The 13,382-nt window shown below is 41.5% G+C and overlaps 1 protein-coding gene across 5 annotated transcripts in view; it reads left to right on the top strand.

The window, feature by feature from the left end:
- The window catches only part of CARMIL1 (capping protein regulator and myosin 1 linker 1), a 256,105-nt gene that overhangs the window by 100,793 nt on the left and 141,930 nt on the right, over nucleotides 1–13,382 (top strand). For 3 of the 5 annotated variants that reach the window (XR_012157297.2, XM_073331850.2, XM_073331848.2), the window contains exon 3: nucleotides 9,625–9,675. The exons of 1 other annotated variant lie outside the window; for it this stretch is intronic. Coding sequence is in view for 2 of the 4 variants with exons in the window: in XM_073331850.2 (XP_073187951.1) it covers nucleotides 9,625–9,675 (51 nt within the window). In the remaining 2 variants the exon portion in view is untranslated. Of the gene's footprint in view, nucleotides 1–9,624; nucleotides 9,676–12,294; nucleotides 13,073–13,382 lie in introns of those variants that run through there. One more of the 5 variants, XM_073331851.2, reaches the window with a different exon arrangement.

The following is a 13,382-nucleotide window of genomic DNA, read 5'->3' as shown; positions in this document are numbered from 1 at the left end:
TCACAAACAGAAAAAAACACATACCGAGTTCTAAAACGGTGACCGTTCTTTCTAGCTACCTCACAGGGATATTGTGAGGATTCGTTCATTAATGTCTATAAAGTGCAAGGTGTTCTTACAGCTGGAGCACGAAGGAACGACTGTGCAGTAGTTTAATAAGCATTTCCATTCTAGAGGGCCATTTTTCAATTGCTGATAACTTGGTCAAATGTTCACCCTTCAGACTGAATTTTTGTTTTTAAAAATGCTTTGCAGGTCACCTTTAAATTGTGAATGAGCATTCTCAGGGGTGGCCCAATTCAGCAGTACATCAGCCCAGCTTCTGTGCTGTGCATGTGTAATCAGGCCCTTAAGGTACACCAGGGTGCCACCTTGTGGTGGTGGTTGTCATATCTATTAAAAGAGTTCTTAGGATGTTTCTTTTCTTTGTTTAAATGTGATCTACCACAGATACTGATATTTGACCTCACTTCTGCACAGAAAATATGCAAAAATCCATTTCCCCTCTCACTTCTCCCTCCCATTAAGAAAATGCAGCAATACAGAAAGAGATCAAGCAGTGAGAGTAGACAGTAAATTAGATGTCAAATCGTAATGAGATATGGCAATAATAAAGGGTGATGCAAGTTTGAATGCATCCAGAGGTGGCATGCAAAAGTGCAAAGATACGTTAGTCTCTCTCCATACAATTCTCCAAAAATCCATGCCAGGAATATTATGCTCGAGTTTAAGGGATTTCAGAAAAGAGCTATGGAAATTATTGGGGCAAAGGAGAATGCAACATGGAATTTCCAATGGGCAAAAGGAGGAGTTAGGCTTTGTCTGTAATGGGCTTTTGCACTGACTGCAGCCATCAGTGTAACCACGCCTTTGCAGTCTCTGATGTGGACAGACCAGGTCTGTGGCGCTTACCACAGTTTTGCACAGGAGTTATTTGTATTTGTGCAAAAAGTTGTTTTGCCTACTCATGCCAGGGGCTTGCACTGGTGTAGCTATGTTGGTAATTGACCAGAAATGACAGTAATCTGGCAAACTCTCAGTCTAGAGAAGGCCTTTATGTGTAGCTTGGCTAAGTGCCAAGTAAGTAGCATGGGAGGGGAGGAGGAAACATCATTCTAATATTTGAAGAGTGCAAATGCTAAGGAGGGAAAGGAATTATTTAACCCAATCAAAGGAGGAGTAGATGGCTATAAACGTATCCCCCTACTCCAAAAGTAAAGGGTAAATGAGGGGAAACTTTCTGATGGGAAGAAGTGGTGTTCTGTTGAATATCCTCCCAGAGGAAGCTGTGAAAGTTTCATCACTTGTGATGCTTTAACACTACACTGTACTAAATGATGCAAGCCAAATTCAGCCTTGGCTCAACTGGGAGCAACTCATTTGAAGTCAGTGGAGTTGCAATCACTTACACTCTCTAAAACTAATCTAGCCCCAGTCACTTTGGTATTTAGGTATTTACAAAATTAGGAATGCAATCATTTGTACAATGATCAAAAATCCTGGGTGGATTCTCAGAGGGAGAGTAGGTGGCTTAGTAAGTCTAGATATGAATCATTACATCTAAAGTACAGTACTTATTAGCAGAACAAAGACTATTTACATAACTGTTTGGTTTAGATTTTGCAGGGAAACTACTGAGGATGAGTTCAAGGTGAAACAATAGAGTAGCTGTGCTTTTTAAAAAAGTACAAATATTGGAGGGCATGAAGCAAATTTGCATGGCGTTTTCCTACAAAGAGTCTAAATAAGGAAGCACATCACAAATACGCCCCCTTTCTTCCTTCAAGTAAAATGTAGTGCAAGTGATTGAAACTAGTTAATGCTGAAGTAATGGCAGGAGCAGGGTGAGAGGGTAGAGTTCATATGAAAGGGTAAGAGGTAGAGAATCTGAGATGGTAAACTACAAAATTTGACCACTATATATTTATTATATAGTTTATTTATTGCATCCATATTTCAAAATAGAGAAGGTTCAAAGGGTGCATATCAGCTGGAATCAACGTATAGTATAACCTTTTTGTGTTCCTATTTTAATCTTCATAGGTTTTTTACTTGTTTTGTTTTTGTCCTTAAGTAATACACAGTTATTGTTTTGTAAAGTTTCACTCAGGTTTTCTCCAGAGGGAAAAGATTGTTAAAAGAATTATGTATTTAATTTGCTTGTGAATTACAAACCATTTAAGTATACAATAAATTTGGTGGCCTAAGTTGATATGGATTATTAGATAAAAATGCAAAATTAGTGTAAAACTGTGCTACACTATTGATCTGCCCAAGACTGATAGATGCAGTGTGTTATGTTAATTTGGTACAATAACATTAGCAGGGCTCCATAAATGCAAATTTCAATATCTGACGAGATTGCAAAAATGGGTAATAAGCCTAGAAAGAAAACGTAACACAAGATGCATCTGTATATTAATATTTTGTTGATGTACTAGTTGCACTGGGGTGGGGGGGAGAGGAGTCTGTCGTCAATGTTGTTGTTAGTTGCTGAGGCAAAATCATGAATCTGGACAGAAATAACTGCTTTTTGTAAGCAGTTTTATTTCTATACTAATTAGGTGGCCTTGTATAAGGCCTGGTCTACACTTAAACACACGCCCTGAATGTGATAGCTATACAAACCAGACCCTCCAGGGTGCATACAGCTATGCTGATGGGAGGATTCCTCCATCGATGTAGCTACTGTGGCTGTGGCGGATAGGGGTGGTGTTCCTACACTGATGGAAAAGCCCCTTCTGTCGGTGCAGGTTGCGCTCTTCTATGGCGTTATGCCAGCATAGCTACAGCAAACTAGCAATGCAAGTATAGTCTTCACAGTGTAGACCGGGGTTCTCAAACTGGGAGTCGGGACCCCTCAGGGGATCGCGAGGTCATTACATGGGGGGTCGTGAGCTGTCAACCTCCACCCCAAACCCCCTCTTTGCCTCTAGCATTTATAATGGTGTTTAAATATATTAAAAAGTGTGTTTAACTTATTGGGGGGGGGTCGCACTTACAGGCTTGCGATGTGAAAGGGGTCACCAGTAAGAGAGTTTGAGTCCCACTGGTGTAGACGTACCCTGAAATGAGCTACAGTATAGGCAGTCCTCTGCTTTACGATGTTCGAGTTGCAACGAACAGCACTTACGACGCTTCTCCATTGACACCCTGATTCGACTTACCGCTATCGGTTTCGAGTTTACGACACTCAGTCCTGCAATGGAGTAGATTGCAGCTCTGAGTTACGACGTTCCGATTGACGATGCAATTGTAAGGAACCAATGGTGTCATAAGTCCAAGGACTCCCTGTACACTTATTCAGACTAAATTGATTAAAGAAGCTGAAGAATGCGATTAAATGTTACGTAAACTGGGAACCACTGGACCTAGGTTAAGAAAAATAATGGTTCCCCTTAGTCCTGGTCTACACCAGGGGCTCTCAGCCTTTTTCCTTTGAGCACCCCTCCATGCTATAAAACCTCCACGGCCCACCTGTGCCACAACACCTGTTTTCCTGCATGTAAAAGCCAGGGCCGGTGTTAGGGGGTAGCAAGCAAGGGTAACTGCCAGGGCCCCACACCACTGAGGGTCCCGTGAAGCTCAGTTGCTCAGGCTTTGGCTTCAGCCCTGGGTGGCAGGGCTCGGGGCCCTGGGTGGCAGGGCTTCAGCCCCTGCAGGGTTGTGGGGCTCTGGGGCTGTGCTAAAACCAGAAAACGCCCTAAATCTTCTTTCAGATAGCCGAGAAATCTGTTTCATTGTTTGTATACTCTATTTTTGTTATAAATGTAAATCAGTCAATCAAATAAAATAACTATTTTTAGCAAATCATTGGTTAAAATGGTCTCTCTCAGGATCCTATCATGAATATACCCATCAAACCAATTTTAGTGCTTTGGGGCCAGACTTAATCTCAGATGTATAATATACATTATAATAGATCTTAAAATGTCTGCTTATTGTGCAACTGCAGTTGCAGAGCTTTTCTAGATAGATGATTTTGGACTGTGCGTGCATCTGGACATTCATTAGTTAGGGAAGGCTATGGAATTAAGGATAAATACATTTTAGAAATCATTTGTGTGTGGGGACGGTGGTGTTTACTATTTAAATTGTAATCCTTTCTTGTCTACAGATACGGCTTTGGAAAAGGCAGAGTAAGATGTTAGATTATAGATATAGTGAGCTGGATACCTCCAGAGCAACAGTCTAGTTATGTGCTTTGCATAACATCCTGTCTCATGATCTACTTCCTTCACTCTCTATCATGTAAATTACACATACCCTCATACAGTCCTCTTAGGTGTTTTATCCTACTAGTCATTACATCCACAGTACTCTATATCCCTCGCTAGTGTGTGCTTCTGTCTTGAAAAGATGATTTAATATATTTTACTTTATTAATGAATTAGAATTTGTGACAGAACAAATTGAGTTGGTTATGAATGCGTGAAATATACATGTTTTGGCTAATTTAGTGGAATATGTGAACATTTTGTTATCTGATATTAATGTGAGGCACAAACTGAGCTTTACTGGTATTTTTAACAGATTTACAGTATTCTGAAAGGCAGGCGTTTTAGCAGGATGCTAAATTTAAAACAGTGCACATTATTTTCAGGTGTCTTCATAATTCCAACATCTTTTAGATTAGAAAAATAAAAATCTTTCAGTAACCTTAACGTCTACATTCCATCAATTCATGCAAAAAAAAACAATATTTCATACACATTAAAGAAATGTTCAATTACACAATTGAAATATATATGGATTACCCTTATTTGTATTATGGTAGCATAGAGGATATGTCTAAATTTCAGTATATGCCCAAGGCTCAAACTGAGGCTCAAGCCTAATTCCTCTTCTGTCTACACAAATCAAGCTCACCTGGGGCTTGGCCCTAGGGTCCCAGAACCCCCCAGAGTAGAGGGTCTGAGCTTGAGTCAAGCTGGGACACAGAGTTCAAGCCCTGTTGCTTTGCAGCATAGATGCAGCCACACTGGACTTGTGCTCTGGGAGTCTGCCAAAAGTATCCCAGAATCCCACGGATGGACTTTCTTTGTTCTTTGAACAGGCAAGTTTGGTAGACAGTCCAGTTCTGCCACACTGCATCACAAACAAAGGGCTAGAGCCGTCACATTTTGGGAGAGTGCTAGGAAGTCTGGAATATGGGTGGCTGGACTCAAGCCAGCATAATATAATGTAAATGCTGGAGCCCCTGGTCAGCACCCTGGGGTTCAACAATTTCTAACCTGGGGTTACAAATGAGTTTAGACACTCAAGCCCTAGGTTAACAAACCCAGGGTCTGCTAACTTGAGTTCTACAGATCTGGGGCTTACATTGGAGTATAGACCTATTCCTAGAGGCTGGGGCCCCATTGTGCTAGGCACTGTACAAACATATTTTGTACATGCGAGTAGGGCAGATGGCTTGTCTCCCTAGCTCAGGAAAGACTAATACCATGGCTAAAGCCTTTCCTTCAGGACCCAGTTTATCCTTCAAACACAGTAAAACTGTTCAACCTAAGTTGTACACATGAATCTGGTCTTTTCCCCTAACCAAGGGTCTTCACATGGGTCCGGAGTTCTTTCCCCTTTTGTGTCTCTTCCCGTCTCGCTCCAGGGCCTGACACTGGAGCCAGCCTCCCTCTTCCAACTGAGTCACTTGCAGGCTTCTCTAATCATTTTATTAGTCTCAGCAGGGAGCTAGCAGAGCAGTCACTGGTGAGTCTGGGCCCATCTCCCCTTAAAGGACCAGCCACCCTTTGACTGTGATTTTGAAAAACAAACAACAAAATACGCTTTTTATATTGTCCTTTTTAAAATCAGTACCAACTTTACAGAACCTTCTCCACAGAACAACGATTAGCCCATACCTCATCTAATTTTTTCTTCCCTGTGGCCTTACCTTCAAGGAATAAGAGAAGGGTAAAAATTGGTGTTTCCAAGATTGTCTTCGTACATTTTTTAACTCTTTTAAGTTGTCTTAGGGAAGATGTTAGTATATTTTTAAGCGTTAACAATGTTACTTAAAAGGAATTTAGATGTCGCATAAAATTTTGAAATGTTTAAAAAAAATGTCAGAAAGCCCTAAACTCAGGTCAGCTATATGAAAGGTCAGGTTGCATACTCATGGATTCAAAAGGCCAAAATTGTGATAAATGTCAACACTGTTCTCGTCAAGTTGGTTATTACGGTGCGGCAACAGCTCTACTATAGTTAAACTTGAGCATTCGTTTTAAAGTAACAGAATTGAACTTTTTGTACAACAGTAATTTAAAAGCAATCAAATTCTTTTATTAGTTTGTAATTACATTTGTAACAGTTTCACCAGTAAGAAATGTGGAATTCTAAACTTTGGCCGAATGGAAATCTCTCTCTGTTCTATGTTACCCTTCAAGTAGAAAGGCTTTTGAGCAGTCTGAGAGTAAGTACCCTTTTGAAAAAAGAAAAGGAGTACTTGTGGCACCTTAGAGACTAACCAATTTATTTGAGCATGAGCTTTCGTGAGCTACAGCTCACTTCATTGGATGCATACCGTGGAAACTGCAGCAGACTTTATATACACACAGAGAATATGAAACAATACCTCCTCCCACCGCACTGTCCTGCTGGTAATATTTGAGCATGAGCTTTCGTGAGCTACAGCTCACTTCATCGGATGCGTTTAATAGGAGCTCCTTAAGTTAAGCAGACACTCTGGCAGTGTGACTTTTACAGGTACTTCAGTCTGAGACCTTGGTACATTTAAAGACTGAGTACATTCTGTGGGCCAGCATTCTGTCCTGCACTACAGTTATAGCTGAATTGGGGCATCCACTTACAACTCAGTTGTGCTCCAACCTTGTTATAGCATGGTTTGGGTTTGCTTGCATAGGTAAAGTTATGATATGTTTATAACCACGTTAAAGAAACATGCTATCTAGTTATAACACAGCTTGGGTCCATCTATGCAGGCAAACCTGTTAAAACAAGGTTGTGGGGCACAATTTTAATGTAACTAAGGTGTTCCAGTGTGCTTATAAATGTGTTGACAGGATCTACATGATTTGTAGGCCAGCAGCTAGAATATAAGTAAAGGAAGCAGCTCTCCAAGAGCTGCCCCGCTCCAGATACTTTCCTAACTCTGACCCTAAGACTAGATAGCCAGGGGCAGAAAAAAGGAGGCAAGGAAGCTCTTGCCATGGCCAAGAGCCCCCTCCCGTGCCTGCTCCACTCGTGAGACATTTTTCTAGTTGAGCTTGTTGCTGGTGAGCATCGGTGAAGCTGGCCTTTCATCCCCAACTGGGTGCTCCTACAGCGGGGTGGGCAAACTATGGCCCGGGGGCTGCATCTGGCCCTCCAGATATTTTAATCTGGCCTTCAAGCTCTCGCCAAGGAGCGGGGTCCAGGGCTTGCCCCGCTCTGGCACTCCAGGCGGGGATTGCGGTCAAGAGCTTTCCCCACTCCACATGGCTCCTGGAAGCAGTGGCATGTCCTCCCGCCGGCTCCTATGCATAGGGGCAGCCAGGAAGCTCTGCACACTACACTTGCACCAAGTGCTGCCCCCGTAGCTTCCATTGCCCAGGAGCTGCGGACAGGGCAGTGTGCAGAGCTGCCTGGCTGTGCCTCCATGTAGGAGCAGGAGGGAGGACATGCTGCTTGAGGTAAGCGCCGCCCGGAGCCTGCACTGTTTAGCCCCTCCTGTGCCCCAACCCTCTGCCCCAGCCCTGATCCCCCTCCCACCCTCTGAACCGCTTGGTCCCAGCCCAGAGCCTGCGCCCCCAGCCGGAGCCCTCCCCCCCCCATACCCTAACCCCCTGCTTCAGCCGGAGCCCCCTCCCACATCCTGAACTCATTTCTGGCCCTACCCCAGAGCCTGCACCCCCAGCCGGAGCCCTCACCCCTTCCTGTACCCCAACCCCCAATTTAATGAGCATTTATGGCCCACCATACAATTTCCATACCCAGATGTGGCCCTCGTGCCAAAAAGTTTGCCCATCCCTGTCCTACAGCAACCCCTGCTGCATCTAGCTGTTGAAGGTAGTCAAACGTCTCCTAATGCCACCTGTTCTCTTCAGTACCAGAATTGCCAATAGAGCTCTTCGCTTGATGGTTATTGGTTCCAGTTAACGATTAAACATCGCTGCCCCCCAATGCGCTGGGGGAAGGGGGGGCCTGGCTGCTGCCCTGCACGCACCCAGGGGTTTCCATCTGTCGGCCCCGCGCCTGGGGCTCTGCTACTCCTGCATCCAGGGCTCTGCTGCCACCCCTGGATGCGCGGGGCTGGCAGCCGGGATCCTGGGCAAGGTATGTGGGGGGGGAAGGGCAGTAGAGCCCCACGTAAAACATGGGGGGGCTGCAGCGCCCTTGCACCCCTAGTTTCCCATTAAACCGATTGAATTTCAATAGGTTAAACAGTTACTTTTTTTTACCCACTATTTACATCCCTAGCTGCGCTAGAAAGAGAGCAGAGTTCAGATCTGGATTTCAAACTCTCAAAGTCGGGGGTGTTTGGCTCTGGATATGTGGTTCATCTTTCATGCTGATGCTAGCCTAATATGCATAGAACATGGGTTTTTTATGTGTTTTTATTAAAGCTACTTATCTGAAATTAGATGCCAGTCTAATGGTTAAAGTACAAGACTGGATCTAAGAAATGTGGATTCTATAATTAGCTCTGCCACTAACTGGAGGTGGGGCTTTGGTCAGGTCATTGGACCCTAGGTGGATCAGTTTCCCCATCTGTGAAATGAGAATGAGTACAGAAATCTGTTACTTTTGACTTACCTACATATTGAGGTAGTGTTCTCTCTGATCTGCCTGTTGAATCTCCAATTTTTTGCTTTACCTACCCGCACATTCTTTCCCATTGACATTAGTGGGAGACACATGCATTGTTACTTTAGAGATCCACTGGGTTTATTGGAAGGGAAATGTTTGTCCATAATCTCTCAGAATGCTAATATTTTATGTACATTGGACATATTTGTGTTCCACTTGAATACTGGCATTTTTGCATTCCTGGTGTTTTCACTTTTCAAATTCATTTCTTCTAATAATTTCATAAGAATGCAATTATTCAGATGTTACCGTGCAATTTAGTTAAATATATTCTGTGTAGGTGGTATTAAGATTCCTATAGTAGCCGATTTGTAGAAAACCAGATCACAGAATTCTCCTTGCTCTTGTCTACTAGATTAGAGACCAGTCCAGCTCCCAGCTAAATCAACTGAAAGACTCTTACTGACTGCAGTGAGAGCTGGATCAGGTCTATATGGCCTGACCCTGCAAACAATCTTTATCATAAGCTTCAGTGGGATTATTTACCTTAGATAAGTACTACATCTGGGTAGTAAGTGTTTGCAAGATCAGGCCCCTGGTCACCAAAGAAGACCAAAATTAGTGTCCTTATTGTCTGTGAAGTTATCTTGTTCGGTTCTGCTCATTTTTATCTGTTGGAAACTATAAGCCTGTCTTTTAAACAGTCAACCACTGACTCAGTGTGACTGTGCAAGTCATTTGTTCATGTGATGCCTTGGATTACTTAGTTATGAAAAGAAGTAAAAGTCTTCGTAAAGAAAGATTCTTACCGAAGACACTAATATTTCTGAGTGCTGTCCCTGTAGATATGAAACACGGCTTCTGCTCTCCATTTTTTAGGTGCTTACATCATGTCGGGCCTTCTTGTTGTCCTCCCGCATTCCCGCCAAGGTAAGTTTGTTTTATTTCAGTACTTGTGTTGCAATCATCTTCATACATTGCACTGATGTAAACTTACTGGTGATAGTGCTCGTGCATCTGAAACAAGATCAGAGGATTGGAGGAGTAATGTTTGTGTAAAGTTGTTATAATGCCTTTTCAATAATGGCCTTCTTAAATGGTTTTGTCAGCACATAGATGAAACATTATAGGAGAACCTAGACTTTTAAAAATGTGCATGAGTGAAGAACTGCATTACAAATAACTTGAGGTGTTTTAACGGCACAATCCGTAAGACTCCTAATGGGATCTAGGTGAGTTAGTGCCCAAACAAGTTGATGGCATTACTCTGTGGGTATTGCCTACATTGCAGTTGGTGGGTGAGATTGCAATTAGGGGAGACATACCTGCTCGAGGTTTAATCTAGCTGGTGTGGCTAAAAAATATAAGTGAAAATGTGGCAGCATGGGCTATCCACACAAGCACTTGCTTGTACAGCCCACACTGAACCCTGTATCACTGCATCTTCACAGTATTTTCGCTACACTTGCTAGATTTAAACTAACGGGTAGGCATGCCTATCCACACTGCAATCATACCTCTGATTGCAGTATAGACATATTCTAAATTGTAGTCTCTCTGATTTCAAAAGGGATTATATTTCAAGCTCCAAATTAGAAATGATGTGGAGTGTTCTGAATCCTACTGTTCTCGGTGGAATAATCTCTGTTATTTTCCATGGGGGCCATAGTTTGCTATGAGAAGCATTTTGCCAACCTACCTTATAAAGGCCATGAAATACTCATTTCAGTCCCATGACAATTTGGAATGATTGTCATGGCAGAGGAACAATACATTTCTGTGTGGAGCAGGATGATTTTGAATCAGGTGATGATCTCTCCTCCCACCCAGAGTCCATTAACATGCTTTTGGCACATGTTCATGTTCTGCTTAGTTGTGCACGTATGCACAGAAAGATTAACAAATGATAATCATTGGTGCTGTAAAGTGTTCCCCTCTCTCATATCCAGGTTGAAAACATTTACTGAAGGCTAAGACTCTCCTTTTGGTGTCCCCAATGTTTATGGAAAGAAATGAAGGCTGCACATTTTCATATGCCAAATGGAAATGGTGTCATTTAATGTTGTGAGTTTGGAAATGGCAGAAAAAATCAATGGAAATAGCCACAGTATTAATTGAGCACTGGAAACACTTTTAAAAATGTCTTTTTAGTGGCTTTATTTCATAATATCTGTGAGGTTTATTGTGCTGTATTTTCTTCTTTTAAATCAAAGCCTAAAATCTGTATTCTAGGCTAATGAAAGTGGTGGCATCAGTGATAACTGAAATGGATGAATAATTTTCAAAAGAAAGCCGCTCTTCACAAACACACTTTCTTTTGGAATTTGGATCCCTTCTGTTTCAACAGCCAGTATGCTTGAAGAAAGCATCTTTCTTTATTAGCATAGGCGTGCATGATAGTTGACTTCCTAAAACCTAGAAAGTTTTAAAAGCTGCACAGGATCTTAATGTTACTGATGGAGCTCAATGACTCCTCTTGATGTCATCTAGCGAAGGAGCATTGATAGAGATGAGAACATACAACATTTTCCTGGGATACTATTATAACCTGTGATTATTTAATACAATAACAATGAGCAAGTGGTAGAGTAATCTAGTTGTCCTGAAAAGTGCATTGTGGACTGGAGGATGATGTGATTGATTTGTATTTTCAGTTTTGTTCAGTTTATTGCTATATTTTTTTTCTTTTATTTATGGCTGATCAAGTATTTTCTTCCCTCCACTCCCCAAATGATGCAAAAGACTTTATTTTTGCTATATGAAGACATCTCTCCCTTATGCAGACCTTCTGAAGGAGGAATTGAAAGGTGACAAACACTCACCACCTTGGTTCCTTCAAGGAACTTGAGTGAAATCTAATATGTCCTGAGAACTTCAGTTTTGAGGTTACTGTATTACTTTTGTATGGAATTCCAAGTATTAACTCATCTTGAACAGCTCACAAAATTGACACTGAAATTTTATTCCATGCACATGAATATAATTAAAGAGATTAAGATTGGTTAAATGTGACATTTGCCTAACACACAAAAAAATGTCAAGTTACGGACTCCTCTTCACAATACTTTAATCTCTGCACAGTGCGCTTCCACACAGAGTGACAGACTCCACACATTCACAAGGAACTGTCTTTCCCCTCTAATAGAGAAGGAAACACACCACATACACACTCTGTATTACAAACTTAGCAACATTATCAAATATTGAATGTTGACATAAATGCACAGATTAAGTATCTGGTGTATGATATGTTTGAGGGGTCAAGATTCCAAATGTATATTTGGTACTAGTTTGCAGTGAGTTTTAGCTACGTGGAAAGTTTGAAAGTGAACAAACCCAGATGGCTGTTAGCTAGAGGTATCCTAAAAAGGTGAAACACTCAGAATAGTGTTTATCCTTTATAGGATACTGCTAGCTAACAGAATAACTCTTACCTATTTTTAATTAATAAATTAACATGGATACTTGACAATCCTGAGAAAATTTGACTCAAATTATTTGTTATACATTTTGGAAAGATTTATTGTATTACACGTATGTGCGCGCTCACACACACAACATTGAATCCCTTCTTGAAGTGGAAAAAAAAGAAAAGAATACAATCTTAATTATAGAGGTGTTGCCACACCTAGCTATTGCACACTGAAATTCCAAAAGGGTTCTTTGCAGGACCAGCTTTTTGAGTCTGTTGCTTCTGTATAGATTTTTGTTTTGTTTTGAAGAGGTGTTTCAGGTTAGTGTGAGTATACAGAGTTGTCACACATGCAACACATACTTGTTGTACTGGGGCCATCAGAGACTGCTGGATAAATAATGTGCAAAGTGAGAACAATTTAGATGATGGAAAGTAGCTTCTAAAAGATCCCCAATGGTCTGTTGGGTAAATAGATGTACACTATGCTCCTGACTATGAAATGTGTTAAATAGACTCTTAAAATGTTCCGAGGTTCTAGGGACCTGGGTGACTTGGTATTGGACTAGCAATGGGATATGGAGACTTTCACTGCTTTGAATATAGTGTATGTCACTAGTGATCAAAAGCTGCCATCTGATGACTGGCTGACCTATGTGAATGTAGAGGAAGTTACAGAAGATAGGTGTCCACATCACAAAAACTGATATTAACTGGCAATTTCAGATAAGAAGTAACTGAATGGGCATGAAAATGAATGAATTCCTTACAAGGTGGTCTCTCCATGCCAAAATGAGATACTTTGGTGTGAGCAATGAGGAAATGCTTGCACTGCCACTGCCTGGGCTGCATCTGTTCTGTGGCTAAATAAAAAGGACCTTTCCATTCCTGGTTGAGGGGCACCTTTCATGAACAGTAAGTGTAGTTTTCCAGGCTGCTTCATGCTGTGATGCTGCTGTACATTTTGTTTCCTAGATCGGTGCATATTCTTTTGTCCCTCTCTTCAGCTAAATGATTGGAAAGAAAGTTCACCCTTTCATGAAAAACCATTTTTAACCGAAAAGAAAAGAAAAAAAAGAAAGAAAGAAAAGAAAAATCAGTTTCACTAAACTAAATACAAACTTTTTTTGCAAAAAGAAAAGGAGTACTTGTGGCACCTTAGAGACTAACAAATTTATTTGAGCATAAGATTTCGTGAGCTAGCCGAAAGCTTATGCTCAAATAA

This window comes from Lepidochelys kempii, chromosome 2 (assembly GCF_965140285.1).
Source record: "Lepidochelys kempii isolate rLepKem1 chromosome 2, rLepKem1.hap1, whole genome shotgun sequence".
NCBI lineage: Eukaryota > Metazoa > Chordata > Testudines > Cheloniidae > Lepidochelys > Lepidochelys kempii.
This window is presented reverse-complemented; position numbering and strand designations above follow the sequence as displayed.